The following is a 26,828-nucleotide window of genomic DNA, read 5'->3' as shown; positions in this document are numbered from 1 at the left end:
GGTAAGTGCACTTCAGCCGGAAAATAGTTGCAGGTGACCACTGCTTACGCCCCTAACAAGGCCAGTCTATGGAGCAGCACTAGTCTTGGCCTCCTTGTATCTGCAGATGCAGCACCAATATTCTGAGGCCATGTTCTGGGAGCTCAAATGGGAAAATATTAGTCCACAAGACGAAGCACTAGGGAGCTGACAGGACCCAGCCTAGATGAGTTATCCAGCTGGAGCCAGGCATTGTCCTGTAGAATCAATGCACTGACACCTGAAAGGGTGGCGGGGGCACCATTACATGCCATGATCCTTTCCCATGTTTGGTCTCTAGGCTTTCACAGTGTGCAGCAATGCCTCTGGCATCAGACCTTTCTCCCACTTCATTTTCCAGCAATTACAGGAGCTGTGTCTCTACTACAGAAGTTTCAGAGTAGCAGCCATGTTAGTCTGTATCCGCAAAAAGAAAAGGAGGACTTGTGGCACCTTTAGAGACTAACAAATTTATTTGAGCATAAGCTTTCGTGAGCTACAGCTCACTTCATCGGATGAAGTGTTTGCAGCACTAAGTAAGCTAGGTTGGTCCAGGCTGTTTCACTCCTCCAAGCTTTGTTGCCCCCTCTCCCTAAGATAGCCAATAGTAGAGTCAGTCACAGCTCTTTTTGGTTCAGTTTTCCCTTGCAGTACTCTTGGTTAGCATCTCAACCTGTTAAATGTTTTCTCTGGCACGTTCTTCGGCAGGACTATTATATAATCCCAGCAAACACTGATTCCTAGAGTTCCAGGCCAGAAGGGGCCATTATGATAATCTATGAAGATGTCCTGCATAACACAGGCCATAGGACACTTTTCCCCCCAGTAATTCTTGCATAGGGCCCATGAGGCAGACCCTCAGCTGTAAGTTGTCAGAGCTGCAGTAAAGCTAATGGAGCTCTGTTAATTTACACCAGCAGAAAATCTGTGCCCATAGCTTGTGGGTGAGCTATAGCATGTCTTTCAGCAAAATGTCCAGTGTGGATTTTTAAAGACTTTGAATGATGGAGGATCCACCATACCCCTAGGTCTTCAGCAAGATCTTGCTATGCTTCATCTAATTATGCCTTCTTCTGCTCGATTAAAGAGCTGTTTGCGGTCAGAAATCTCTTTCCCGTGTAGGTATTTAAGACTGTGATCAAATATTGACAGGGAGCCAGCTGCAGCAGGGGCAGTCTCCTAGCAACACACTGGCCACAGGGATCCTAATGGGGGCTGCCTGATTGACTTCACTTCCCGCTTGGTGGAAGGGTGGAGCTAGCTACTATTTAATCCAGCAACAGCCAGCGCTCGCTGGCTGCTCAACATCTTCCCTACCCACAGCTGGCTTGGTCCTGCCTCCTGCACTTGCTACTTCTCTGCCTGCCCCTGTGCCCACTTCAACCCATACCCTTCTCCATCCTTGACACCCCAGCTCTGCTTTCCGACCAAATCTCTGGCTCACCCATTGGTTCTGGCATTCAGCTTCCGATCCATGGCCCTGACCCTCAGCTCTGTTCTCAATTATAGCCCCTTGTATTCCGTGGCCCCGAATCTTGACTCCAGCTCAGCTCCATTCTAACCTCCGGGCCTGGCTACCCCTAGAGCTCTGTCCATTAGGCCCAACTGCCCACGTCCTGGTCGTGTCCTTGACAAGTATAAAGGAACAAAAACATTTTTGTAGCCTGGGAAGTGTCTCAGCATCATAAATGGAGAAACACATTTCACGCTAGGAGAAAGAGGGAGCTATAAATTCCCCCAGATTAATGGGCATAGACAAAAATCCACCAACAGCCTGAATTCAGTGCTGGTGGAAAGTGATGAACTGACAACCCTGGAGACTGAAGTCCTGAGTTTATCCACAAAACAGGAGCTGCACGTGCAACGATGGTGCAAGTTGTCCTCCCCCTGCCCTATCGATGTACCTCAACTCTAAGCTATAGGACCTGCCTCTAGGGAGACAGATTTAGCTCACTGGAACCCTTACGTGTGATTCAGCTGCAGGATTTGGGAGCAGGTCGCTCTACCATACACACAAACCAGTCCCCTTGGGTTTTTTTCAATGAACCCTTCAGTGCAAAAATGGCATCAGGTCCCTGTATACCTTTGCATGGAATAAGCTCAACTTCAAATGACAACCGAGCTGCCAAGATTTGCCCCCTGCGCACCCCAACTTTGACTCTCTTACAGCAGTATCACGATAGCATTAAAAACGACCCAACCTGTCCCAGAGACAGATGTGACATGAGGCGCTGAGCTGCTATTGCTGTTGAGAAAGGAGTGGTGACTCGATGGGGAAAATGAGTCAAATTTTCTCCAGTCTTGCCTGATGATCTTTTGTCTTTTAAATCAACCTGTCATAGGGTTTCATTGTGTTAAACGAATATTTGGAATCTGAACCTTCTGTCTCTGAATGGAGCACAGTAACTTAACGAGTTATAAGAGGTCTCTTGACCTGGCAAACTGTATTTAATAGCATTTACATTGCTGTAATGCTGACATCATTTCTGACATTTTGGCCCACGGCAGACTGTATGTAGAGGAAGCAAAAACACCTTGTTTCTTTGTTACCAAATAGCAATTAGCAGGGGGTTTAGGGGGTAACACATGTTTCTATATTTAAAGATTGCATCAAGTTGTTATGGCAACTGGATAGTGGAATTCCAGTTGTCATAACAAGTCAGCGTTGTCCTCACATACCATTGTTTCCACAATTTCATTTTTAGAGCTCAAGTTTACATAACTTACCAGCCTTTACCATAACACTGAATCTGAAGGAGAAAAGTAAAGCAACTCATTTGATCTTTTTCAGTGCAAGTTTTTCCCATTAAAATGAGAAGCAGATTAGAGGAATATGATAGAAGGTTCTCTTAAACCTAACAGCATTTATTAAAACAAAAGCCAATTGCAGAAATCCTCGGAACCCTTCACGATGCTGGAGCACCAGGATTCAGATCCAGTTGGTAGCAACCAAATGTTGTTAGCCTCTGGCGGTCATTCTTGAATGAGCCATTCCAACTTGGTTCCAGTTGCACAAAGGACCATGATGGTAGATGGTACCCATTGGCAGGAACAGCAGAGAAGGTACTGCCTGAACTGCCCATGTGGAATGAACTCCTCTTTCATGCCCACTGGTGGCTCCCATCAGGTCAAGCCCGAGGCACTCTTACAGCATGGTAGGAGAAGTCAGCACCGCTGTGGCCCACGCTGTACCTGTTCTTCTTGGCCAAAGGAGAGAAGACTTTGGTCTCTATACCTAGCTGTGTACTTTTATGGTCTTCATCTCCATAGTATCTGAATCTCTAGGGGTATCAGGCCAAATCCCACCTGAGCATTGAAAAGTCACACTGTTCTTCAAAAGAATACCTATAAAGCACTACAAGACACCTTAAAGAAACATCACAGTTGTGCTGCCCACATTCAGATGTTGGCTACCATCCCTGCTGAAAGTTTGGCTTCTAACTACATTTTGTGCTGTAGAAACTGCATCATATGTCCAAGTCTCCGACTTACAGTTGTAAGTTAATGGGACTCGTCACCCAATCGACCAGAGTCTTGCCTTTAGTTCCTGCTGAATTCTTGGTATGCAGCTCTCAAAAGTGCCTGACACGTTGGGCATGCTACACATAGTGCTACCCCTTCTTCCAACACCAGCGTCCCCGCTCTGCTGAGTCGCAGCAGATGTCCAGGACCTTCTAGGTCAGCTTCCCAGTAGAGAAGTCTAGTCACACAGAGTCTGGCAAGCTCTCAGTGTAATGTGCTTTATTTACACATATACACCAGTCCTGAAATGAGATCATCCAAACAGCATGCAGGGCAATCCCTTCCTCCAGGACTCTCAGTCCTGGTTTACAGGGAGCAACTCTGCTTCAAGACTGAACTCTAATCAGAGCCCAAGGCTGAGAGCAATCGCTCCTGCTGCTCGCAAAGCATCCTCTCCCCAGGCTGACTTTACAGAAAACCTCACATACCCCTAAGCTAACAATACCACAGTCTGTCTTCCCAATTGCTCACAAACTCAAAAACACACTTTGGAAGCCTATGTGTTACAGCCCCACCTGGTGATGCCTGCCAAAACAATAAGTAAATAATAATAACAGGTGTTCTAGTATTAATATTGGAGCAGTGATTCTGATATTCAACTACTCTGCCACTCAACCCAGAGTAACTGAGGGATAGATTTTCAAGATGAAAGTGACGGTCAGAGCGTGAAGTGATACAATTGGAACAGCAGCCATCGGATCCTTTGCAACCTGTCACTAAAGCAGCAGGTGGTTGTTATGGGAGGGGGAAGTCATTCGCCCACCCTGGAAAGTACTGAACAGGATTCACCCAAATGGGAGAGAAAATAGCCAGCAGTAGCTGCAGTGCTAGCAGTTTTTGAAGAAATCAGAAGCCCCTCTGGGGCATCGCCCAAAACGTGAATGTCAGGACTGTGCTAATATTCCTTTGTGGTGTATCCAATCTCTACACATTCTGCAGGGAAGGTGTGGGGTTAGCTGTATAGGGACAGGAGGACTGGAATGGGAAATGGTCCATATAACCTGTAGTAATTACTGAGATTGAACTGTAGAAGAGCCCTTTCCCTCTCCCATGCAGTGCTAACCACTATGAGGACCACTTTGCATCCCACACATGACAGGGAAAGAGATCCCTCTGTGCATTTCTATGTAATGGGATTATATTAAAACTGTTCTCTAGATCTTGTTACATATAACAGAGTTACAAATAATGCAGCCCTTTCTGTTCACAGTAGTTCCAATGTACAATACTGTACATTCAATTTTAAAGGGACTCAAGTACTTCACAAGCATTTGATGGCACAAACTACAGATGAGAAGGATAAGCAATCCAGCTTTTCAGAAAGGGGAGAGGACAGCTTCCAGTAGACGAGTATGCAACCAGTACCCAAACAACCATAGGAACGGCACTGAGATCCAGCCCTCAAATACTGGATTGTGGCAACACTAAATGAATCAGTTGAAGTTTTCTGAAATTTAATTTCAAATCAGGGCAAAATAAAGTCCAGGATATTGAAATACTAGCTATTTCAGGCCACATTTCCAGAGTTCAGGTGCAGAACTGCATGCACAGCTCAGGTAACTGCATGCACAAATGACCAGAATTGGTTCCTCTCACATGCTGTTGCCTCATTTGCCTGTGTACTAGTTGGCCCCAGTCAATGTGAGCATCAAACCCGAGACACCAGATGCACAAGAGCCCACTTCTTCAGCTAAAAGAGCAATCTTGCTAGCTGTCAAAAGGTAGTAGGCTCTTTTGCTTGGTCCAGCCATGAGGGGGAAGCTTGATCAAGTTCACTAAACCAGCATATCACAGTGGGTGTGCATGCAAATTAGGCACACTAATGTCTGCTTAAGCTCTGAAAATCTAGTTCTTATTTTTAGAATTTAGTTAACCTAAAAGGATATCTATTCAAACTGGCATGTTAAAGATGCCAAATTCAGGTTCAATAATGCAGCCTACTGTATTATATGCTCAACTTAATTGTTTTAGATAAACCACTAAAGCTGGGACACTGAGAAGGAGCAGAACAGAATATTGTCACAAGAATTAAGATTCAGAATGACACCAAGTTACCTCTGGCTCCTCATAGATTTCGGAGTCCATCTGTGGGCTTAAATATGGGAAAAGACAGAGCCTGTCTTCTTTTCTCAGGCTGAACTTCCTGCCATCTGCCAGTCTCAGATTCATGTCTGCAAGTACTTCTCTGCTGATAAAAGGGGCTGCTGTCAAACGTAGTGTTTCATTCAATACACTGTCTGCACAAGAGGAAAAGCAAAGAGAGAATTACTGCATCCAACAAACAAGAGTGAGCTCACTGCAGGCTGCTTGCTTTACATTTATGCATAAGGAATGGAATTGCATACCTGCAAAAAATAAATTGCTTAATGAAGTTCTACCACATAATATACTACCAAATGGCAGACATACCTTAGACTTAGAGGGTTTATATCTCCTGCCTTCCCTGGGAAACTGAACTAGACATAAAGGAGAGACCACAGAAATACTAACCGTGTCTTCAAGGACTTTCTCTGCAATTCTCCTGTAAAAAATGTGAATCCAACTATTTCCTGCATCTCAGTCACTCAGGAGCTAACTGCTTTGTTACTGAATAATGTGTGCAGCTTTCTGATTACAGAGTGGCTTGTGCAGTTAACATATATATCGTCAAACCCAAGGAGAAATCCCTCTGTCATTTAAAAACCATGGTTGACTATGTAGGTCACTCAGCCTATACAAATTCAAGGTAGAGCCGCCGGATAACATTACTCTGCTAGACACCAAAAATCATGGACAGAACAGAGACATTGGATTTATGGCTTATTTCAACAATCTGTAATCCACTAACCCCCCTCTTTTTGTCCTATGACTGCAGAGGAGTTAACGGGACAATCTACCTTGAATGGTCCCTTACAATATGTGCTAACTAGTTATGCCAAACAATCTGTTCCACCTTGCATTTTGCTGTGATGCTGGGAGTTCCTTTCTCAGACCTGAAGAAGAGCTGTGTGTGTGGCTTGAAAGCTTGTCCCTCTCACCAACAGAAACTGGTCCAATAAAAGATATCACCTCAAACACCTTGTGTCTTTGTTATTAATACTAAGAATTAGAGCTGTCAGAAATTTTTCACAAAATAATTTATTTATTGGAAAATCCTGATTTTGTTGAAATTGAACAAATTTTCTGTTTTGAAAGTTTTTTGAAAAAAATATTTTGAAATTGTCAGACTGCCTTGTTTTACCATTTTTAAAATGAAAAGGCTTGTTTCTTCAGTACAAAATGATTTTTTGTTTAGAAATTTAAGTTAATTTATAGTAAAAATATGTAAAAAAAAAAATAAAGAAGGCCAAAATCAAAATGAAGTGTTTTAAAATCTTAAAAATGCAACAGTTCAATTGATCCAATTAAAAAACTTGTTGGATTTTGTGTTTGTGGAAATTTTCAAGATTTCAACTTTTTGCCCCAGTTCAGGACAGGAAAATGTTTCAAAATCTTGAAAATTCAGGAAAATTGTTTCCTTCTCAGCTCAACTAAGAATGTTCTGCTTTCATCAAAACCATGATTGAGTATTAAAATAGACTCAGATTACTTCTCATTGCAACCACTATTTCATGTCATTAACCCAGTGTAAAAGATTATGCTTCATATACTAACACAGTGACTCCCACCTCCTAATAACACTTCTTGAAAGAAGTTCTCACTAAATCTGTTCAGTGCAGTATTAAAACTGAGTTGACTGCTCACAACAGCATTACTTGCTCTCACTATGCAGAGAGCAGGTTAAAGATCTGAACGTACCATGTAGATGCATTTTACTGAATAGAAAAACAGAAAAGAGGCGAGCAATGCACATGCTAGATAATACAAAACTTAACTAAGGCAAAGAGGTGTTCCCCAAAGTATGGAGAAAATAAGATTTACATTTCCCAAACGCTGTTTAAGAACCAGCTTCTATGGCTTAAATATTATGTCTAGCTTTGTCACTGAAGAATGGTGTATAATTAAACCTTTTTACTTTGCAGTTAACATCAGACTAGTTAATTAACACTTGTAAAACCTTGAATAGTACCTAGCAGGCTGTAGGCCAGGTTTTTAAATCTTTAAGGGGCACAATTATGAGAGGAAAGTGAGAACGCCAGTTGCATGCCTACATTTTGACATTCATTTACTTGGGATTTCTTCTACAACAGCTAGACATAGCTGTATGCAGATTTTCTCTGATTTGCATGAGCAAGCACATTAACTGCATATGCAAATTAGGGCCATGATTGCATGCACATTTTGGGCCTACAATTTCGGCCTAAACTCCTTGAAAATTTCCTAAGTTACCAAAGAGAATTTAAGTCAAATGGTACACGGATGTCCCCAAAAGATATGTACTAACCAAAAACAGGAGTGCTGTCCAGCATCTCTTGGCTAATGCCTTGCATCTGTTTCATTGTTTGTCCTCTGTTTCTAATTATTTTTTCTACTTCACCTTGAACTGCTGCCATGGCTGCAGGATGCTTTAGAAGAAACAGGAGAAGCCAAAAAACTGCCGGACCTGCATTACCCTAAAAATAAAACCCCCAGAAGGAATCAGAGTTATCAAAGTTGTGAGCAGATGAATTGGAACAAACAGAACTTCCATTACATCACAAAAGAAAAACACAAGTCAATGTCAATTCAATTTTCATTACAAGCAAAGTCTTTTCCGTCAATAAGTGAAAGGAATTGTTGGCAACACTTGAAAATTAACATAAAACAATTCTTGAAGGACTGATTTTAAAGGATGATAAGTATCTTTCAAGCTCTTGTACATTATTAATGAGAGTATCTCAGAACAAAATGGCTGCCTCAGAAATGTGAAAGATCTCACAATTCTGCCATTAAAAAAAGAGGACAGCAGAATTTGCTGGGTCAAGTATCCTGCAGTCAGCGAGGCGGCCCAGTGTATGGCGGCAGCAGCCAATGAGGGCATAAAATGTAACCCACTGTAGGAAACCTGAATTCATTTTAATAAGATTCTCTGAAGGCAACAGGAGAATTTTACAAAGACAATAATAGGCAAGGATTTAACTATCAGTGTTTCAGCTACTGTATAGAAAAGTACTTATATGCCCATGAGATAAATACTCTCACTCCCCTTTGCATCCAGTGAGGGGAAATCTATCATAGGGATTATGTCCCACCTATTGCATTGTCGTGAGCGGGATGTAATATACATAGAGAGTGATTTCAGAGAGCCTGCACAAAGCTTATGCACCAATTAAGTCCCACATAACCCTATTTTAGTGGGCTTGGTTCCATTTCATCTGCAGTCGGCATCTCTCACTAAGTTATACTGTGTATAAATCTATCCGAGGACCTGAAGAAGAGCTCTGCATAAGCTTAAAAACTTGTCTCTCTCACCAACAGAAGTTTGTCCAATAAAAGATATTAGCTCACCCACTTTGCCTCTCTAATTTTGATTCATATGTGTAGATTGTAAGAGCCTCAGGGCAGAGGCTGTCTTTGTGTTCTGTGTTTATACAGCACCTAGTACACTGGCGTTCGGTCCTTGACCGGGGTCCCTACATGTTACCACAATACAAATCATCATCATAAAAGCCACTTAAGTGAGAGCTCAGCTAGAGTGACATAGCTGTTCCAGAGTGCAAGAGGAAATATACCCCCATGTCAAACCAGCAAAGAGAAATACTTGATGGGCCTGCACTTTATATATTCATTCTTGTTTTTAAAACAATTGTGACGATTAAGTGAAAAGCACAGTAGCATCGCTGTCAATAGGGAGTGCATACGCAGTACATTAAATCTAAGTAATTTAAAGAGAAGAGTATACAACATAAATAATTCATTCTGTTTTGGTAAGTGCAATGACATTTTATCTTGCCTAATTTTCAAGCAGGGCAGTTTACTTTTTAATTAAAATAGAGGCATTTATAAATGCATATGACCATTTAATTTTTCGTGTTGCAAGGGAACAGACTTAGTCATGCATTAGAAAGAATAAAGTATCATTCCTCTTCCTGGAGATTACATTCCAGAAAACTACATGAGCTGAGTAAGTTCTTCTTGTGATTAAAGAGAGTTTCGGGCCACTGCACAGTACAATGTCATTGGAGGAAGAGTCGTTTGCTGAGATCAAACCAAAAAAAGAACAAAGCACTGAAAAGTCAAGTCAATGCTGAATCTATTTCAGTGACTGTTTTAAAGCAAATGCCTTCCCAGCAATTATGTATATTTCTGAGGCAGATAACAGGAGCTCAAATATTTCAAAGAGATTGGAGAAGTAACACTTCTCTTCCTAGTTTTGCAGTGTTGTTGTAGCCAGGTTGGTCCCAGGATATTAGAGAGACAAGGTGGGTTAGGTAATATTTTTACTGGACCAACTTCTGTTGGTGAGAGAGACAAGGTTACGAACTTACACAGAGCTCTTCTTCAGGTCAGGTCCCAGACCCGTGTAAACGCAAAAGTTTGTCTCTCTCACCAACAGAAGTTGGTCCAATAAAAGATATTACCTCACCACATTTGTCTCTCTAGTTCTCTTCTGTATTACTGCAGGCAAAATGCCCACTGGTGGGCCTGATCCAAAGCCCACTGACACCATTGAGAATCTTTCCATTGGCTTTCATGGCGTTTGGATGAGGCCTTAAATGAGTGTGATATTATCAGTGTAACGAACAACAGAACTGAATATTACAAAGCAAAGAAACCATTTTTACACCAAAGAGAGGCTACCTATGGGATATTATCAGTTGATTAAGGCCCACAACTGCCATTTGTGCCTTTGAATCTCTCTCCCCATAATATTTTTTTATTATTAAAAACTGAGCCCTACTTTTTCATTCAAATACACCAAGCAGTTTGTGGAGCAAGGCTAACTCTTTCCTTGGGCAAAAAACACAGAGGTAACACTGCAGAAAACTGAATTAAGGAAAATCAGTATTACAATGGGATTCTGAAGCTATATCCCTCTAAGATACAGACATAAGGCCTGATCCAAGGGGACTTTCCATTAACTTCAGTGGATTTTCAATCAGGCCCATAAATAATAAACCATTTTGATAAACTGAGATCATTATCAGGAACGTATACACCATATCATAATATTAATACCTAGTTTTTATCACTTTTGCCCAGTAGATCTGAAAGTGCTTTATCAAGGAGGTCAATACTACTGCCCCCATTTTACAGATGGGGAAACTGAGGCACAGAGCTAAAGTGACTTGTCCAAGGTCACTCAGCAGGCCAGTGGCAGAGCTGGGAACACAATCTAGGTCTCTTAAGTCCCAATCCAGTGCACTACCCACTAAGCCACACTGTCTGTAGACAACTGTCAGGCTGATCCTCTACTCTTATACACCAGTGTAATTCCAGTGTTGTCAGCATTTTCAAAAGTGGCCTCTGATTATGGGTGTCCAATTTAAAGAAATCTTTGGTCCGGGGCCTGAATACAAATTTAGACGACTAGTCTCAAGTACCCACTTTTGAAAATTCTGATCTAAATCCCTATTAAAGTTTATTCTATAACTCTCCATTGTGTCACAAATAAGGCTACGAGTATGTCACGGAGGTTGCGGAAGTCACAGATTCTGTGATTCCCTCCCAGCTCCCCAGCCTTCTCCAAGCCTGCAGCTGCGGGGATCCCCATCAGCTTCCCAGCCGCCTCCAAACCTGTGGCGGGGGGGATACCCCCCCCAGCTCCCCAGCCAGTGGGCAGGGGTGAGGGGCCGCAGCTCCCTGCCACTGCATGCAGTGGGGCAGGGTGCTGGACACTTCTCCCTCCCCATTTTGTCAGGGATGGTTTTAGTAAAAGTCAGGGACAGGTCACGGCTTCCGTGAATTTTTGTTCATTGCCCGTGACCTGTCCATGACTTTTACTAAAAATATCCATGACAAAATCATAGCCTTAGTCATGAAGAAACAAGAAACATATGGGTATTTTTTTCCTATCCTGGTTAGGATTCTATTGAAGTTACGCTGTGGTTTTCACTAGCTGCACAGTGATCTGAAGCTTTGCCTGTTTGAGTGTCTCCAGTAAAATCTCTGGATTTGGGATGTGAAAATGATCCCTCAGACTGTTAGGTGACACACAGGAGAAATTGGGTTTTTTTAAGAAGGCCTGAAACTACAGCTGCTTAGAAAAGGTCCTTGCTCAGGAAGTCAGATGTGATCAAATGTGAACTGGAAATGCCTGAGGATAGATGTCATCTGCGATCCGTGCCAGACAGTATGCATTACTTCTCCTGGGAAAACAGCACCTTGGCCAAGGACAATAACACGTCTTAAAATACAGCATACACCACCCCCTAGTGGTGATTTGCATTATGTACCTGTCCAGCAGGTGCATGAGGAAATGTGCACATAGATGGGGCAAATTGTGAACTCCTATTTGTGTTTAATGAGTTCACACACAGTCTTTGCACGCTAGCACTTACACACAGATAGAGGCAGCTCTTCAGTTGGTATAAATTATCACAGCTCCACTGATATCAATGGCTCTACAACAATGTACAGCAATTGAGGATTTGCCCCATAGAATTTATATGCACAGAACCAATTTAGGCTTAATTCGCATGACTTGTCTCACTGATAATATCCAAATGCCTCAGGCATAATCCTGTAAAAATCACAGTTAAAGTTTCCTGGCAACTATCATTCACTATATTGGACCTGGGTATTGCAGTTCATCTGGCCCTCGGTAAAAGGGCCTCAGAGCAATGAATAATCACACGCACAGTGAATGAAAGATGGCATGCCAGCTTTGCAGTTGGTACGGTGCTGGATTCGTGATCACCCACTGTCCTGAAACACTGCTGAAAGACCAGACAATCTGCAGGTGAAATTTGCCACGCTGGGTACATTAAAGACAGAGCCAAGTCCCTGCACTGCAGGAGAGGGACCTGCATCTTTGTGTTTGTGCCTCTAAGAAACTAAAATTTGTAATGAACAGACTTGACCTAGTGCATATGTTCACCACTGCCCTCAACTGGAGGGAATCAGAATGACTCCACTGTGTGTACAGATCCTACACTGCTAACAATCCTGTGGTTCTCCTTTCTCTCAAGTGGTGTAGACCTGTGCTTTTGGAGAAGGAAGCTCAATATTCTATCCCCGCTGTTGTCTTGCAGTTCAGAACAACCATGAGGAAGTTCACAGCTTGGCCCTGGCTTTGCCGCAATATTACTTTAAATCAATGTGGGTGTTTTATTTCCTTTGACGTTTTCTCCGTGCAGTTAGAATTTCTTTGGTATTTTCCAGAGGCATCACAACCTCTCTAGTGGAATCAGTATTATTATTGTTAGTCCTAAGCCAATTTCTAGCTTTCTCTCCATCTTGTTATCTCCCTGAAAGAGCTGAGATGGTTTTACCTGTGTGGCCCAGAGCTGCATCAGCATGGCTCTGGGTTGCATATCCTCATCCACTCCCAGTTCCTCTAGGTGCAGCTTGTAGCTCTCTAGCCAAAGGCTTTTGTTGGCTTTGGAATTCAGTCTTTTTACAGACAGTAGCTTCCAGAGATGTCCCTTGATGCTGGCAGCTTCCTTCTTTTCCGCTGCACATAAACAAAGGCAGAGATTTCGTTATTAATATAACTATTAAGAGACACTGCAGCTGACCAGTTCTAGTGACTCCTGGTCCAAAGTGTAAGTGACACGGATAGAAGGAACTTAAAATGTTCACAATGGTGCCATCTACTGCCCATACTTGCTCTTCTAGAATAGCTCCTATGTAAAAGTAGGGCCCTGCTCAGAAATCACTTCCAACCTAAATGGCTTAATTTCCAGGGGGTTTCCAGAGCAATGGTCATTTCCTGTGTGCTCTCAGCAATTCCCAGCAGTGAGACTCTAATCACGTGTGCTGGAGGAAGGAGAGGTCAAAAGCAAATCCATAAGAAGGCTGGGAATGAGGAACAGTTAGACCTCTCCACGGTGAGGTGTTCAACAGCTCCCTGCCAGAAATGCTCCTCCCATGCACTGTCTACACTGGGAACTGAGTCGTGTTAGAAAATGTGTTGATTAGCATGCTGTTGAACCCCATTTAGCCCCGGGTGTAGACAGTCATGTTTAAAAACACGCTGCCTACTTAGAAGCATGGGATTGAGCACGCACAGCTAACACATTTCTAGACAAACCCTTATACCCCAGACTACTCCATGTGGACATGCTGATATTCCAGTGAGGCTGACATTCTCTTTCCCAGCAGAAAGCCTAGGTAACTGGGTTCCATGTGAGCTGGGGAAGTTTAACCCAAGCCCTATTGCAGGGGCAGAGCTGCCGTACAGCCCCATCTGGCCACTACTCCTGCCACAGTATGTGGATCTGGAGGCCCTTTTGCTGTTCTGTGCCATCACCACCTTCCACACCAGACTATGCAGGGCCAGTGCAGACTTCTCCAAGTGTCACACAAGGGAAACACAATGGCCAATTTATCTGGTCCCATTCTTGCAATGCAAGGAAGGCCTCTGGTGACCTCAGGTGCCTTCGTATCTCATGGGAAAGAGGGGCAGGTTCCTAGGGTATTGAGGATCTTAACCATTCAGGACTTTATTGGTTAAAGCCAGAGCTTTTAAATTGCACCTGGAAATGAACTGGAAGCCTGTGCAGATCAGGGAGTAGAGGCATAGTACACATGGCCAGCTGCATTTGCAACTGGCCTAAGTGTCTGAGGTGCATGCAAATGGCATATTATATGATTTGACTTGCATGTGCAATTGCATGAACTGTACCTACCAATTAGGTGTATAATTGCATGCCTAACATGCTTGACTATGTGGCCCTATGTCTATGTGGATGTTTTTTTCTGGCCCACAGGCACTCACCTGCAGTTAGCGTGGAGCGGGCAGCGCTCATCAACAGCTGGTCCAATTTATAAAATTCGTTGTAGACCTCAGCAGAATGGGCCCGGTCTTTATTTTGGCAAGAAGGATCATTGTAGTTTTCTTCTTCATTGCCATACAGGGTCAGGTATCCAGCTCTGTTTGGAACAAAGAGGGAAAATACATTTGTATTTAAAATGCAATGGGTGAAACCCTGGTTCCACTGAAGTCAAGGGCAAAACTCCCGTTGAGCTGAACAGGGGCCAGGATTTCGCCCAATGTTTTTAGTATTTTAATCTTAATATAACATGTAATTAAAAGGCTCTGTGCAATGTATAGTGAAACCTTTTTAGATGACATATGCAACAACAGTTACTTCTTAAGACAGAGGATAATGGCATAGAGTTTTGATATTTTATTTTGCATCTGTTTCCCTTTGCTTTCCATGGAAAGATTTGCCTTTAGAAAGTCCAACATTATATAGAATTTGTTGCATCTGATTATGCCTGTTTGCATATTTTTACTAGAGTCTAATCCAGCTCACACTAAAGGCCCCTGGGTTTTATATATTACACACACACAAAAGGTTGTAAAGTCAAGCACTCAAAAGTTAGGAAACATCCGAATTAAGGTTGCCTCTGCAACCTTAATTTGCACACTTATTGTACTGCATTTATTTACATGATCACATTTATTATTTCCACAGGCTCCCTCCCTCATTCAGTGCACAGGATGGGTGGCCCTCACTTAATGAGCAGCTATTCAACATTTCGTTTTTTCCTCATTGTTCAGTGTGTGGTCCCAGGCCTTATTTGTTGCATACTATTCAAACCCTGCTCTGGAGATAGAATTATTAATCTCCTCCTAGGCTTTTCTATGATGCGCATCACTATAGTATCTGAGTCCTTCACAAACATTAATTAACTTATCTTCACCATTGCCCAGTGAGGAGAATGGGGGAGAGGCTCTTATCCCCATTTTACAGACTGGGAGCTGAGGCACAGAGATTATGGTCAAAAGTTTCTACCAATTTTGGGTTCCCAGTCTGTGATGACTATGACCTGATTTTTCAGAGTACTTAGCATCACATAGCACTTTATGTGTTCAAAGCACAGATCAACTGTGCGTGCTCAGCTCTTCTGCAAATAAAACCCCAGGCATCAAGATGGATCCTCAGAAAGAGAAGAACACATCACTACTGACCAGCTATGAACATCTGGGTTGAAGTGACTTGCCTAGGATCACACAGGAACTCTGTGGCAGAGGCAGGGATAGAATCCAGTTCTCCAGGGCAGCGTTCAATTGTCTTAACCATGAGATGGTCCTTTCTCTTCCTGAAATCCCTTCTCATTAATTATACACCTTCCAACTTCTGCAACAAGTGAGGCAGGGGGCCTACAGACAACAGCCTGCTTCATACACACCCCTAATTCATCCCCACACCAGGTCCAACCTGTTTACTGAATGAGGCTGGGATCCCATGGGAAAAATAGTATGTGGTCATGTTACTAAAGGCAGTATAATAATAATTCATATGCACCAGGAGGCCGAATTAACATTGCACAGGAACCCTTCATTCTGGTATCTCCTAACTTTTGAATGCTTGACTTTGCAACCTTAATAATAGTCTCTTAACGTAGTTATTTTGTGTGTAATCTCCGAGGTTTTTTAAAAAGCAAACCAATATTCTATCGTGTGGCATTGTGTGTGTTTGTGTGTGTGTGCGTGCGTGTGTATTCTATTGGATATAATTGTTTTTAAACAAATAAATATTTCCCTCCACAGTTTACAATCCGAACATTGCTGTGCTGTAAACTTATAAGTGCCACTGAAATGTTTAATGCAACACCAATGCCTTAGATATGCTTTCTGACGGCGTAGGATGTACAGTACGAGTGTCCATACTGCAGGTCAGTTCCATAGACCACTGGTTGGATTTTGCATATCCTCGGGCACACAGAGGGGGTTAATTTAACGTAAGGTTTGCAACATCAACCCTAATTAAACTGCTTTAAAAAAAAAGTCATGAGCCAAATATTCCTTTTCTATAACGTCTCTTTTCTCGGGGTTTCAGTAAAAAGAAAACGTCACTGTTTCATTTCCCCGTTTGGCGCCCTCTCAGTTTTAATGTTAATGACACTAACTCCTGCAGTAAGATGCTATTAGGAGTAAGGCTGGCAGAAGCAGACCCTGGTTTTGCATTGCAATAGAACTTTCCATGCAAGCCCTGCCGTTTGTTTTCTACATGTCAATGAACATCACTTCTGTAAGGCAGGTTAAGTGTTCTTACCCCCAATCTACAGATGGGCAAAGCGAAACACAGGTAAGACCAAGATTTTCAAACCTGGCTTCCCAAAGGCAGGTAGAGCTGTGGGTGATCAGCAGCTCTGAAAATCAAGCCACTTATTTAGGCACCTAATTTTGGGCCTACAGTGACTTGTCCCAGGTCATGCTGTAAGTCAGAAGCAGAGCTAGAAAAGCAAACTCAAGTGTCCTTGACTTCTAGGCCAGAGTTTTAACTACTAGATCACTCTGCTTCTTCCCCATCCCTTCATGAATAAAAAACATCAGTCCATTTGCCCCTCAAACAGACTGTTGGAAAGAAGAAAGGGCAAAACAAGGCAGCAGTGACTAAAGTTTTAAAATATTAGATATGCTTAAAAAAAATCAGCGTTCATAGTGATCAAATAACGACACCTGCACTTTTATAGCATGGTGCAGGCCTGATTCTGCTCTTGCTGTACACCAGTTTCACACCAGTGTCTCCTCACTGGCTCCAGTGCCCTTGCTCCTTATTGACACCAGTGTGAGAGCGACAGCAGGCCCTGCATCTTTAAAGTCTGGTGCAAACATCCATTGTTTTTTAAATGAGTCACAATTTTTAAAAAATGGAGAAGAGCTGACTGTGATGTCATTCCCCTTCCAGTCCCAAGGGATGAAGCTTTATAGTGCAGCACTTACCTGAGCATCATGCTGTAGGAGAGATGAAACAAGCCTTCGTCTGTCCACTGCCGGCTCAGATTGCTTGGGTCAGAAAGCAGAAGGGTCTGAAGGTTGAAGAACATCGCCTTAGTGAGGGATGGAAGGTTCTTGTTTTGCAGAGCCCTGTAGAAACAGAAGTTACTTTGTGAAACACCTTCATGTATAAGGCTTACTGTTCTATAATCAGTGTTTAGTTAGGGACAAGTCTCTCCTGTTTATATCACATGCATCCCTGGGTGTCTGAACCTCGTCACTTGCACAGCCCAAGCACCTATGTTCTGGGCAAAGGGGAAAGTGCTGGACAGAATTCTCCATGCTGCACTAGGGCACCGTAAAGTAGCCTGGTCTGCATTCTGTTGCTGCCCGTTATGGAGAGTGAGACCAGCTGCAGAGTTCTAAGATACTTTGGACGCTCCCCAACATTTGGGGGGTGAGGCTGAAGGTTGGACTTGGCTTTTTGCTTTGGACCCATGTTCTGGGATAGAAGCCACTGAGAGGGAATAAGTGATGAACATGGAGATGCCATCTATGCAGATTTATTTTAAGTGCCTTAACTACTCCTGTGTGGGAAAGTGGCTGTTATAGACTTAGCAAAAGAAAGGCCAGTTCGCTATGACATCTAGCAGGGATTTGCCTCTAGTGATAGCCACTGGTCAGATGAGAGGTTTGATTGAGACAGTATAACGTTTTTCCACAGTGGCTACTGGATTTCTTACGCTGTACTTCCAATGAACTGGAACTTGGGCATTACATGATGCTAGTACATGGAGCATGGTTCTTAAAATGAGCAGCCATTCTGTGACTTCATTAACCACACTGGAGCCACTGCTCTTTTCGTGCTACTCAAATGGTTTCCAAGGGACTGATTATGGGCCATTCTCCTTAGCGCACTGTCAGCCTGGGACTTCCCGCCTAGGACTCTCAGGGCGGCTTGCACAGCACTGCAGCAGCAATCCTTTTAGGGGAAGAAGCTGTGCTGATTTACACCTGCTGATTCAGAACACTACGCTGCTCAGACCAATCTACCTGAGGCGCACGGACAAATGAACCTGCTAACTTTCCAATCTCGGGGAGATCATCAGAGTGCTAACATAGTGTAACATAATGTTAGCATTCCCGCAATAAAGAAAGTGCATGGCATAAAATATCAGTGCCCTCAGCCAATGTGCAAATGCAATATTGCAGAATAAATCATCTGAAACCAGCCTGGTTTTACCCAAACCCCATTTCCTTGTAAATTGCATCAGCACAATAAGGTCAAGCCACTCCCTCTAGCAATTGAGAGTCCAACAATTTTTAAACCTATAGATTGGAGGGCGATGTCTGACTGAGGGTCACACGTCTGAATGATTCACATCAACATCTCCCAGACCTTAAAACTTCCATTGGGAAACAAATAATCTGAAGGGGGGAGTGCACCTAAAAGCTATTTTCAGCCATTCATGTCTCGGTGTGATGTATCTATTGGTAAAGCAGAAGTTCGGACCACAGACTGTCCCATTTATATGCCATTAGAGCATAAACATGATTGTTCATTGCTTTCAGTCACGCTGCCGGTGCTCCATCAGATGTGCACTGTAAACTATGTGGTCAGCATATTTATCTCCAGCCAGGTTGCTTCCCTCGCTTTTATTTAAAGGGTTTAAACATGTCTCGCTACTATCACACAGCAAGAAGTCATTAAATCTCTCTAATATTTTAAAATATTAGATGTAAAAATACCCAGGGAGAGTAAAATAATGACAGCCCCAGGGCTCTGCTGCTTATTACTGTCTCCCGCCAAGTAACTGTAATTGCTTCAGGATGATTTTTACCCGTTTCAGAGCTGGGACAACATTTGCTGGTGTACAAGTGTTGTGATGTCCAGACAGTGTGAGACAGGCATTGCTAATTCGGAAGGTCTAAATCTTCCCCTGGCTGGCAGGAGAGACCAGAAACTTTTCCTGATGCTGGTTCTACCACGTGAATCCTGATATCCAGGGCAGGACACCAGGGGGAGGGTTGGGGGCACTGCATTGTGGAGCCCACTTTAGTGCAGCTCCTCTGCTGCTGGCTAGAGCTTCCAGCTGACTGACGCACTCCCACCGGTCCCCATCAGCGCACGCATGTCTCCTGCCCATTGTTCCAAGAGCTCTCTTTCGTGCTATGAGGAGAGAGAGAGACGCCGTGCTGTTGCTTGTACAAGAGACATGCAGGAACTCCCTAGGTCCTCTCCTTCCATACACACATCGTGCATTGCTCTGCCCCGTGCCAGCCAGACTCAGCGCCGAAGGTCAACATGACATTCGCTGCCTGGCTGAAAAGCAAGACTGATATACAAGCGAGGTTTGCTCCCAGACATAACCTGGAGGACTCTTCGCCAAGTTATCTATATTCCCCCGCATGGTATTAATTCTTCCTTATAAACTAATCCCTCTAGCCAGTCCCCTTATAACCTTTGTTGCTTTTCTTGTGCGCCCCTTCAGTTAACCCACATGATTCACATACTGATGTTAGCCAATACATATTTGTTGGTGTAGTACACAGCACATGAATAGGTATTATGTGCATGGTATTAATATAATGTTTTATATACACACATATATATATATATGGTTGTTGGGAAGTTATGGTAACTGAATGTACTATGCTCTTCCCACAATTCTTTTCACCCATGTCAAGCATCCCACAGCACTTTGCAAAGCTGATATTAGCTTTGGCATTATAAAATAGAAAACTTTCCACAGCAAAGATGCATGAATACTTTGTACTAAGTACAGCGAGGGAATACTTGCTTAGCTCATTAACACTTGGAATGTAGTATTCAAAATGAGATACGGGAAAGTATAGCCAGGTATATTGGAATTGGAAAAGGTTCAGAAAAGGGCAACAAAAAGTATGGAACAGCTGTCATATGAGGAGAGATTAATAAGCCTGGGACTTTTCAGCTTGGAAAAGAGATGACTAAGGGGGGATATGATAGAGGTCTATAAAATCATGACTGGTGTGGAGAAAGTAAATAAGGAAGTGTTATTTACTCCTTCTCATAACACAAGAACTAGGGGTCATCAAATAAAATTAATAGGCAGTATGTTTAAAACAAACAAAAGGAAGTATTTTTTCACATAACACACAGTCAACCTGTGGAACTCTTTGCCAGAGGATGTTGTGTAGGCCAACACCATAGCAGGATTAATAAAAGAACTAGATAAATTCATGGAGGATAGGTCCATCAATGGCTATTAGCCAGGATGGACAGGGATGGTGTCCCTAGCCTCTGTTTGCCAGAAGCTGGGAATGGGTGACAGGGGGTAGATCACTTGATGATTACCTGTTTTGTTCATTCCCTCTGAAGCAGCTGGCACTGGCTACTGTCAGAAGTCAGGATCCTGGGCTAGATGGACCACTGGTCTGACCCAGTATGGCCGTTCTTATGTTCAGGCACCAAGGACAAAGCTGGCACAAACTAGTGGGTTAAACTTAAGCTTTAAAGTGACATATAGGGGGCATTTAGCTTGGAAACAACCATAATATAAACACAATCGAGTTTGAAGCTGTATCTGTGAAGCACATCTTTTGTGTAAGGTGAACACAGTGTGAGAATTTGCTTCCCAGAAGGAGGGGTATATATATCCCCTTTTTGCATTGTACTGCTGTGTCTTTAGACAGCGAATTTGGCTACGTTTGGTAATTTGGTCTCTTGAACATTGTTAAGAATGGACCACAAGTGTAGTCAAACAATTGACTCTACCTTTTAGTCAGTCCTGAGGTGCTTTGCCCTGAATACAGTACACCAGGCATGGCCTTTCTAGAGCCATACATGGAGGGATTATCACCTCTCTGCTCTGCATGTGCAACCCCAAGCCACCTTAGCCTTTTTTTGCTGCCACACCACATTACACTTTAAACCCACCAGGGCTATTATTGGCTATTTCTTTTTAAAGTTAACAAAGATAGATTAAGATCTAGCCATCTTTCTAGTGCACCCATCTCTAGTATTTCGAAGCCAGGCATCTAGGATAGTTAGCCCGTTGTCATTTCATCCTTACTGAGTGACTCATTGGGAAAAATCTAGATAGACCTCAGGTCTTATCCCCTTCCATTTTGCTTTGTACTTACACTGTGGTTAGTATCGCTGTCCTGGATACCAGGACCGCCACCTCCATGGTGGAACTGCCTGGCTCTCTCACTGGAAAATAATATCCCAAAACAAACTGGAGACACTGGCCCAAATTTTCCTTTGTATCATACTCACGATCTCAGCATGACCTTTTCCTCAGTGGGGTCATAGTCAGGCAGTTTGACATCAAACATTCGATCCATTAAAAGGCGTGCATATTTGCTGAAATCTAGCTGACAACTTGACTCCCAGAGCACCGAATCATATGAGTGAGGGTCCAACAAGATGGTGATATATTTCCCAGCAACCTGGATCTAAAGAAGAAAAACAATCCACAATAAAAAATTAATGGGTCTATTAGCCTAATGAATACAATAATACATTAAAAATGTGAAACATTACCAAACAGTGGGACAACTGCTAAGCCAAAATCTGCAGTAATAAGTCCATTTACTCAGATACAGTCCTTTTCCTTCATTATTCCCAGCTGAGCACATATCCTGAGCTGGTGCAAAGTAGTGCAAGGCCTTTGACCTCAATGGAGGCACATTGATTTACACCAGCTGAGGTGCAATAGTCTGCAAATAATTCCAAAATGTTATTTTGACTGCATATTTGATGGTCTGAAAAACTCCCATGCTCCCATGGAAACACAGAAAGTCACTGATCAAGACGGTAGCATACCTGGTCACAGTTACACATCTGGGCTCAGGATTCTTAGGACCTAAAATTTTATGACTCTGAACATCCCCTGTAGTTATACAAGTTAAGGGACCCACCTTGCACTCCTCACTCAGGCAAAACTCCCACTGACTTTAACGGTGCAAAGGTCATTTCCTCTCACCCCCCAACACTGTACAACATTATGAGGGCATCCACCTTCCTCTGAAGTATCAAGTTTGGGCCCCTACAGGAAGAAGAACAGACTGAAGACACCAATGTGTAGTCTAATGCAGGTATGGGGAAAATATGTTGCTATGAAAAATGAAGCTGCTCTGTGGTACGTATGAAAGGTGATGTTAAAACCTTCTAAAATAAAGCCGCTCATGCACTGTTTAGTTTAAAAGCAGCTCCAGGCTGGCTTACTGTAGCTGGGGGAAGGAAGAGGCAGAGTGGCCAGGAGAGAAGAGGAAAGGTTTGCTGATATTTATGCTGGTCTGTGGCATCCTCTCAAAGCTGTTCCCACAGAGCTTTCTGGGCTGCTTTTGGTTGAACAGCTGAACTGTGCACCCCTCTGGAGTTAAACCCCGGCAGCACCGGCAATTCACAGCGGGCGCTTACTGTGAAAATATCTCCATGTTTTTGCTTCATTTGAGACAGGAAGCTGGCAGCATCTTTTCCAAATTCCACAGCATGTCCCAGCCAAGGAACAAAGCCTCTGTCAAGTGGAGGTTCACTCGGTAGCCTGGAAAAAAAGATCGGTAAAAGCTCTTAAAGCCCTGTGGAAGGATTGCCCTACAGTTACTTAATAACTATTGGTACTTAAACTCCTGCATTCCAGCATGTTATGGGTGTGTCAGTGTGAAACGACATTACCATCTGCACCTTGCTTTGTTTCACAGATCAACCATGCTTTGGAAAACCACATGAATAGAATTCTATGGCCAGATTGCATTCTGGCTCCCCCAATCTGAATCTTTTTATGTCTCCAGGGCTCCAAAGACGTAAGCCCCAAAAGGACTTGTCATTACTATCCTGAGTCATAAAGGAGTGGGGACTAGTTAGCAGCTCAAACAAAGGGTTTGTGGGTTGTTGGGTTTTTTTAATTTACTGGAAGTATCTCAGATTTATGCTGGTTAAACAATATAATAGTACGCATAAGCGTTAATGACAAAAAGATATTAATTTGTGGGTTTATTCTCTTTCTAATGTAGCTAATATAAAAGAAGAAATTAAATGGAAATACCTAAGTGCATTAAAATAATCCTATGGGTCTTGCAAACTGACAAAGGACTGAAATTTTAGGATTTAAAGTTGTTATGCTATGGCCTCTGTAACTCACCAGACTAAGGCTAGGTATGTCAATAACATATATACCACAACGGGTATGTTTACACAGCAAAGAAAAACCCACGGCTGGCCCGTGCCAACCAACTTGGGCTCACAGGGCTCGGGCTGCGGGGCTATTTGATTGCAGTGTAGACTTCTGGGCCTGGGCTGGAGCCCAGCTTGAATCGGCTGGAACAGGCAAGCCACGTGGTTTTTTGGGGTAGGTCTACACAGCAAAAGGTAAGCGTGTTAAGGACAAGACAAAGATATACGGGGGCAAATGTTACATCCTTTCCCCTTACTTCTGCAGTTTTTGGTTCTGGATTCTAAGTGCTTTAGACCAGGAATCTGCCATACTCTGTTCTAAGAGAGACAAGACGGGTGAGGTAATATTTTGTACTGGATCAACTTCTGTTGGTGGAAGGGGCAAGCATTCAAGCTACACAGAGCTCTTCTTCAGGTCTACAGCACGGCTACAACACCACTGCAAACATGCTCTGTTCTGTAAAGACTCGAGCACATTTTGGGGTGTTGGAAAAACAATAAATCATAATTCTACAGCAACACGTATAGGGTACATTCTCAATCCTGCAATACCAAGGCACAATGGGATGCAGTAAACTGAGCACTGTCAACCTTGAAAGATCCCTACGATACTGGAAAAACAACCGCAATTCCGAAATGAGGGCTGCCATGCTGTTAAAATATCAGGGCAACCTAAACAAACCCAGAGTGCATAAGCACCTGAGGCCTGTGCATTCAGATTGCTCCGTTGTCACAAACTCGCTTGAGGTTTCATTGCTCCGAGGATATGAAAATTGGCAGGAATCTGACTGTTTGGAACTTCTGGAAGGAAAATAGGAATCTTGTCCTTTTAATTCCCCTGCCAACTCAAAGGGAGCAGAGATGGCATGAGGTGCCCATGTGGTTCCCTGAGCAAGGCAAATCCAATACTGTACCCTCAGTTACTTGTTGTCGGGTCACCCACTCGAGGAGCTGGGATTTGAACACTGTTACAGCCTTCATTTTGAAGGGTCAGGATCACATTCTGATTTCATTATCACTGGTGTAAAGAAGTAAAGTCAATGGAATTACTCCAGATTCACACCACCAGTATAGCCAATGACAGTCTGACCCAATGACAGTGAAATAACTACCAGGGAACATTTTCAAAACGCCAAGTATTAGTTACAATGCAAGGGGGTGTAAAGAAGGGCCTATGTGGAGCCAAACAAATTTGAGATTGGGGTCTTTAGCAACTCAAACCACACTCTGGGATCTTTCAGAATGAGAGGATTTTACACAAACCCCATTAAACATGGAATCTCCTCTGATTTCGACTGATTACTGCAGTGCCCATCCTAATCAGCGGATTCAGATTGCCAATCGGTGGTGCCCTGGCTCAATAACTAGCAATGGGTGAATCTCACAGAGATCAAGGTTTTGAAAACGTGAATCAATTCACAGCTCTGTAGAAGGAGTCTGAGTTTGCAAACTTTTTTTCCACTGTCATTTAAACCTATGGGTCATACTCCTCCCCCAGGGAATAATTCAGAAGCGTTTTTAAAACTTGTTTTTCCTATCTAGAGGGAATCCTGTGCAACTTATTAAGGACAAAATAACATTCCCTAAAAGTGAGGCTGGCGCAAGCCCATGCTCTATACAGTCGCTATTTTCCTTTCTCCCCTTCTCCTATGTATTCATATTTCCCTTCATCCATATTTTTTCACGGGATTCATTCCCCCTCCTTTCTGCTCCTCTTTTCACAGTGACCCCTAAGCAGACCCCACTGGTTTCGGGCTAGAGATTTACATAAGTAGGGACTGCAGCGCCAGGGCCCGAAATTATCGAGCGAGGAGGGGGCGGCATTTGGTATATAAAAGACTGAAACCCCCCCCACATACACACACACCCCACCCCACCTGCTGTAGCCTGCAACCCATCAGTGACCGGGGTTCTGGCCTATGATGGTTCAATGGGGTTTGGAGAAGAGACCTGAGAACAGAGCTCCCTCTTGCTCCCCGCGGACACCCATCCGCGTGTAGCCACCCCAATCCCCTGCTGACGGTGGGGCCAGGTCCACCTGCAGCTGCTCGGCGATGGGCAGGAGCAGAGCCGGCAAGGCAGGACCTCTGTTTACCTAGGGCCACACCGCGCCCGTCACCGTGGTCTCGGTACCCCGATCACTGGAGCCGGGCGCTGGGGGACCCTCCCCCCGCCCACGCAGGCTGCCCCGGGCTGCCCTGTCTCTGGGCACAGGTGCAGGCAGGTCACTCACCGCGTCCGCCGGGAGCGCAGCGCCAGCAGCAGCAGCAGCAGGGTGCCCAGCAGGGCGGCGGCCAGAGACCAGCACATGGCGCGGCTGATCGCCGGGACCCCGCCGGAGGAGCCGCTGCCTCGGTCACCGCCACTCCGGTGTGGCCGGCCGGCCGGCCGAGCCCCTCACTCTTAGCTGCCTTGGTCTCCTCCCCTTCCGTCCCTCCTGGCCGGGCCGGACCAGCCCCGCTGGAGCCGTGGGAGGCTGCCCCACTGCCGGCTACGCGCTGGCTCCAGCCCTGAGCGCGGGGGCAGAGCCCCCCCGTCCCCACCGCTGGGGGAAGCTCTCCAGCCCGGCTGGCAAGGGGCTGCCCCTCGCCGGTTCCCCCCCGCCCCCTATGGGATTTCAGGGAGCTGAAACCAGACCTCTGGACCCTGGTCCCCGGCTCCGGATCACCATTCCTCACTGGGAGCCCTAGACAAACCGACAGTAACTCGTGAAGGGGCAAACCCACCCCCTTCTAGCCCTCCACACACACACAGGCTCCAGTTTCAATCGGCACCCCAACCCCAGCAGTCAAACTAGACTGTGCAAAACCAGAACGAGCCCTCCCCAAATAGCGGCCCAGACACAGATCCCTGTGTAAAGGGAAAGCCCAGCAAATCCCTCTTGGAAAGAGCGCTCCCAAACCCCGATTTCCACTGTATTTTCTGTTCTAATCTCCTTCCCACACTCTTCCCTGTAGCGCCAAGACAGTTCGGAGAGCATCCTGCGGCCCAAGCACTAGATAAATAACAGGCACCAAGTATCTCTGTTTATTCAGAAGCCTTTCTATGATACTCATCACTGTAGACTCAAGCGGTTTTTCCCTGCCCCTCTTTTGAAGGGAAATTCTAAGCAAGCAAACGGTGCAGCAGAGAAGAAATTTGCTCATTACTTCATCATTTACCTCGATGGGATTCTGGGCACTTTATCCAACTGGTTTTGCAAAACTCTTTTAAATTAAATACTAGTCATGCCGATTTTATTAATCATTTGAAGTATTTTTATTACTTTTTTATAGCACCCACAAGTGTATGATGCACTTCACAAAAGACACTTAAAAGATTGATGGAGCTTCACATCTAATGAATGGCTGTGACTGACAGACAATATATAACCAAGGCCCTGTGAATGCCACAGCA

At 44.0% G+C, this 26,828-nt stretch overlaps 1 protein-coding gene across 1 annotated transcript in view; it reads right to left on the bottom strand.

Moving 5' to 3' along the window:
* The window catches only part of PTGIS (prostaglandin I2 synthase), a 29,880-nt gene extending 4,052 nt beyond the window's left edge, over nt 1-25,828 (bottom strand). The window contains exons 1-8 of the mRNA XM_074969607.1: nt 25,666-25,828; nt 22,680-22,803; nt 21,534-21,712; nt 17,279-17,422; nt 14,321-14,475; nt 12,873-13,054; nt 7,904-8,072; nt 5,596-5,777 (exon numbers count right to left, since the gene is read on the bottom strand). Coding sequence (XP_074825708.1) covers nt 5,596-5,777; nt 7,904-8,072; nt 12,873-13,054; nt 14,321-14,475; nt 17,279-17,422; nt 21,534-21,712; nt 22,680-22,803; nt 25,666-25,742 — 1,212 coding nt within the window. The 5' untranslated portion in view covers nt 25,743-25,828. The remainder of the gene's footprint in view (nt 1-5,595; nt 5,778-7,903; nt 8,073-12,872; nt 13,055-14,320; nt 14,476-17,278; nt 17,423-21,533; nt 21,713-22,679; nt 22,804-25,665) is intronic.
* Between the last annotated feature and the right edge of the window lie 1,000 nt (nt 25,829-26,828).

This window comes from Natator depressus, chromosome 13 (genome assembly GCF_965152275.1).
Source record: "Natator depressus isolate rNatDep1 chromosome 13, rNatDep2.hap1, whole genome shotgun sequence".
NCBI classification, from domain to species: Eukaryota; Metazoa; Chordata; order Testudines; family Cheloniidae; genus Natator; species Natator depressus.
Note: the sequence above shows the minus strand (reverse complement) of the source record. Positions and strands in the feature narration are given on the sequence as shown.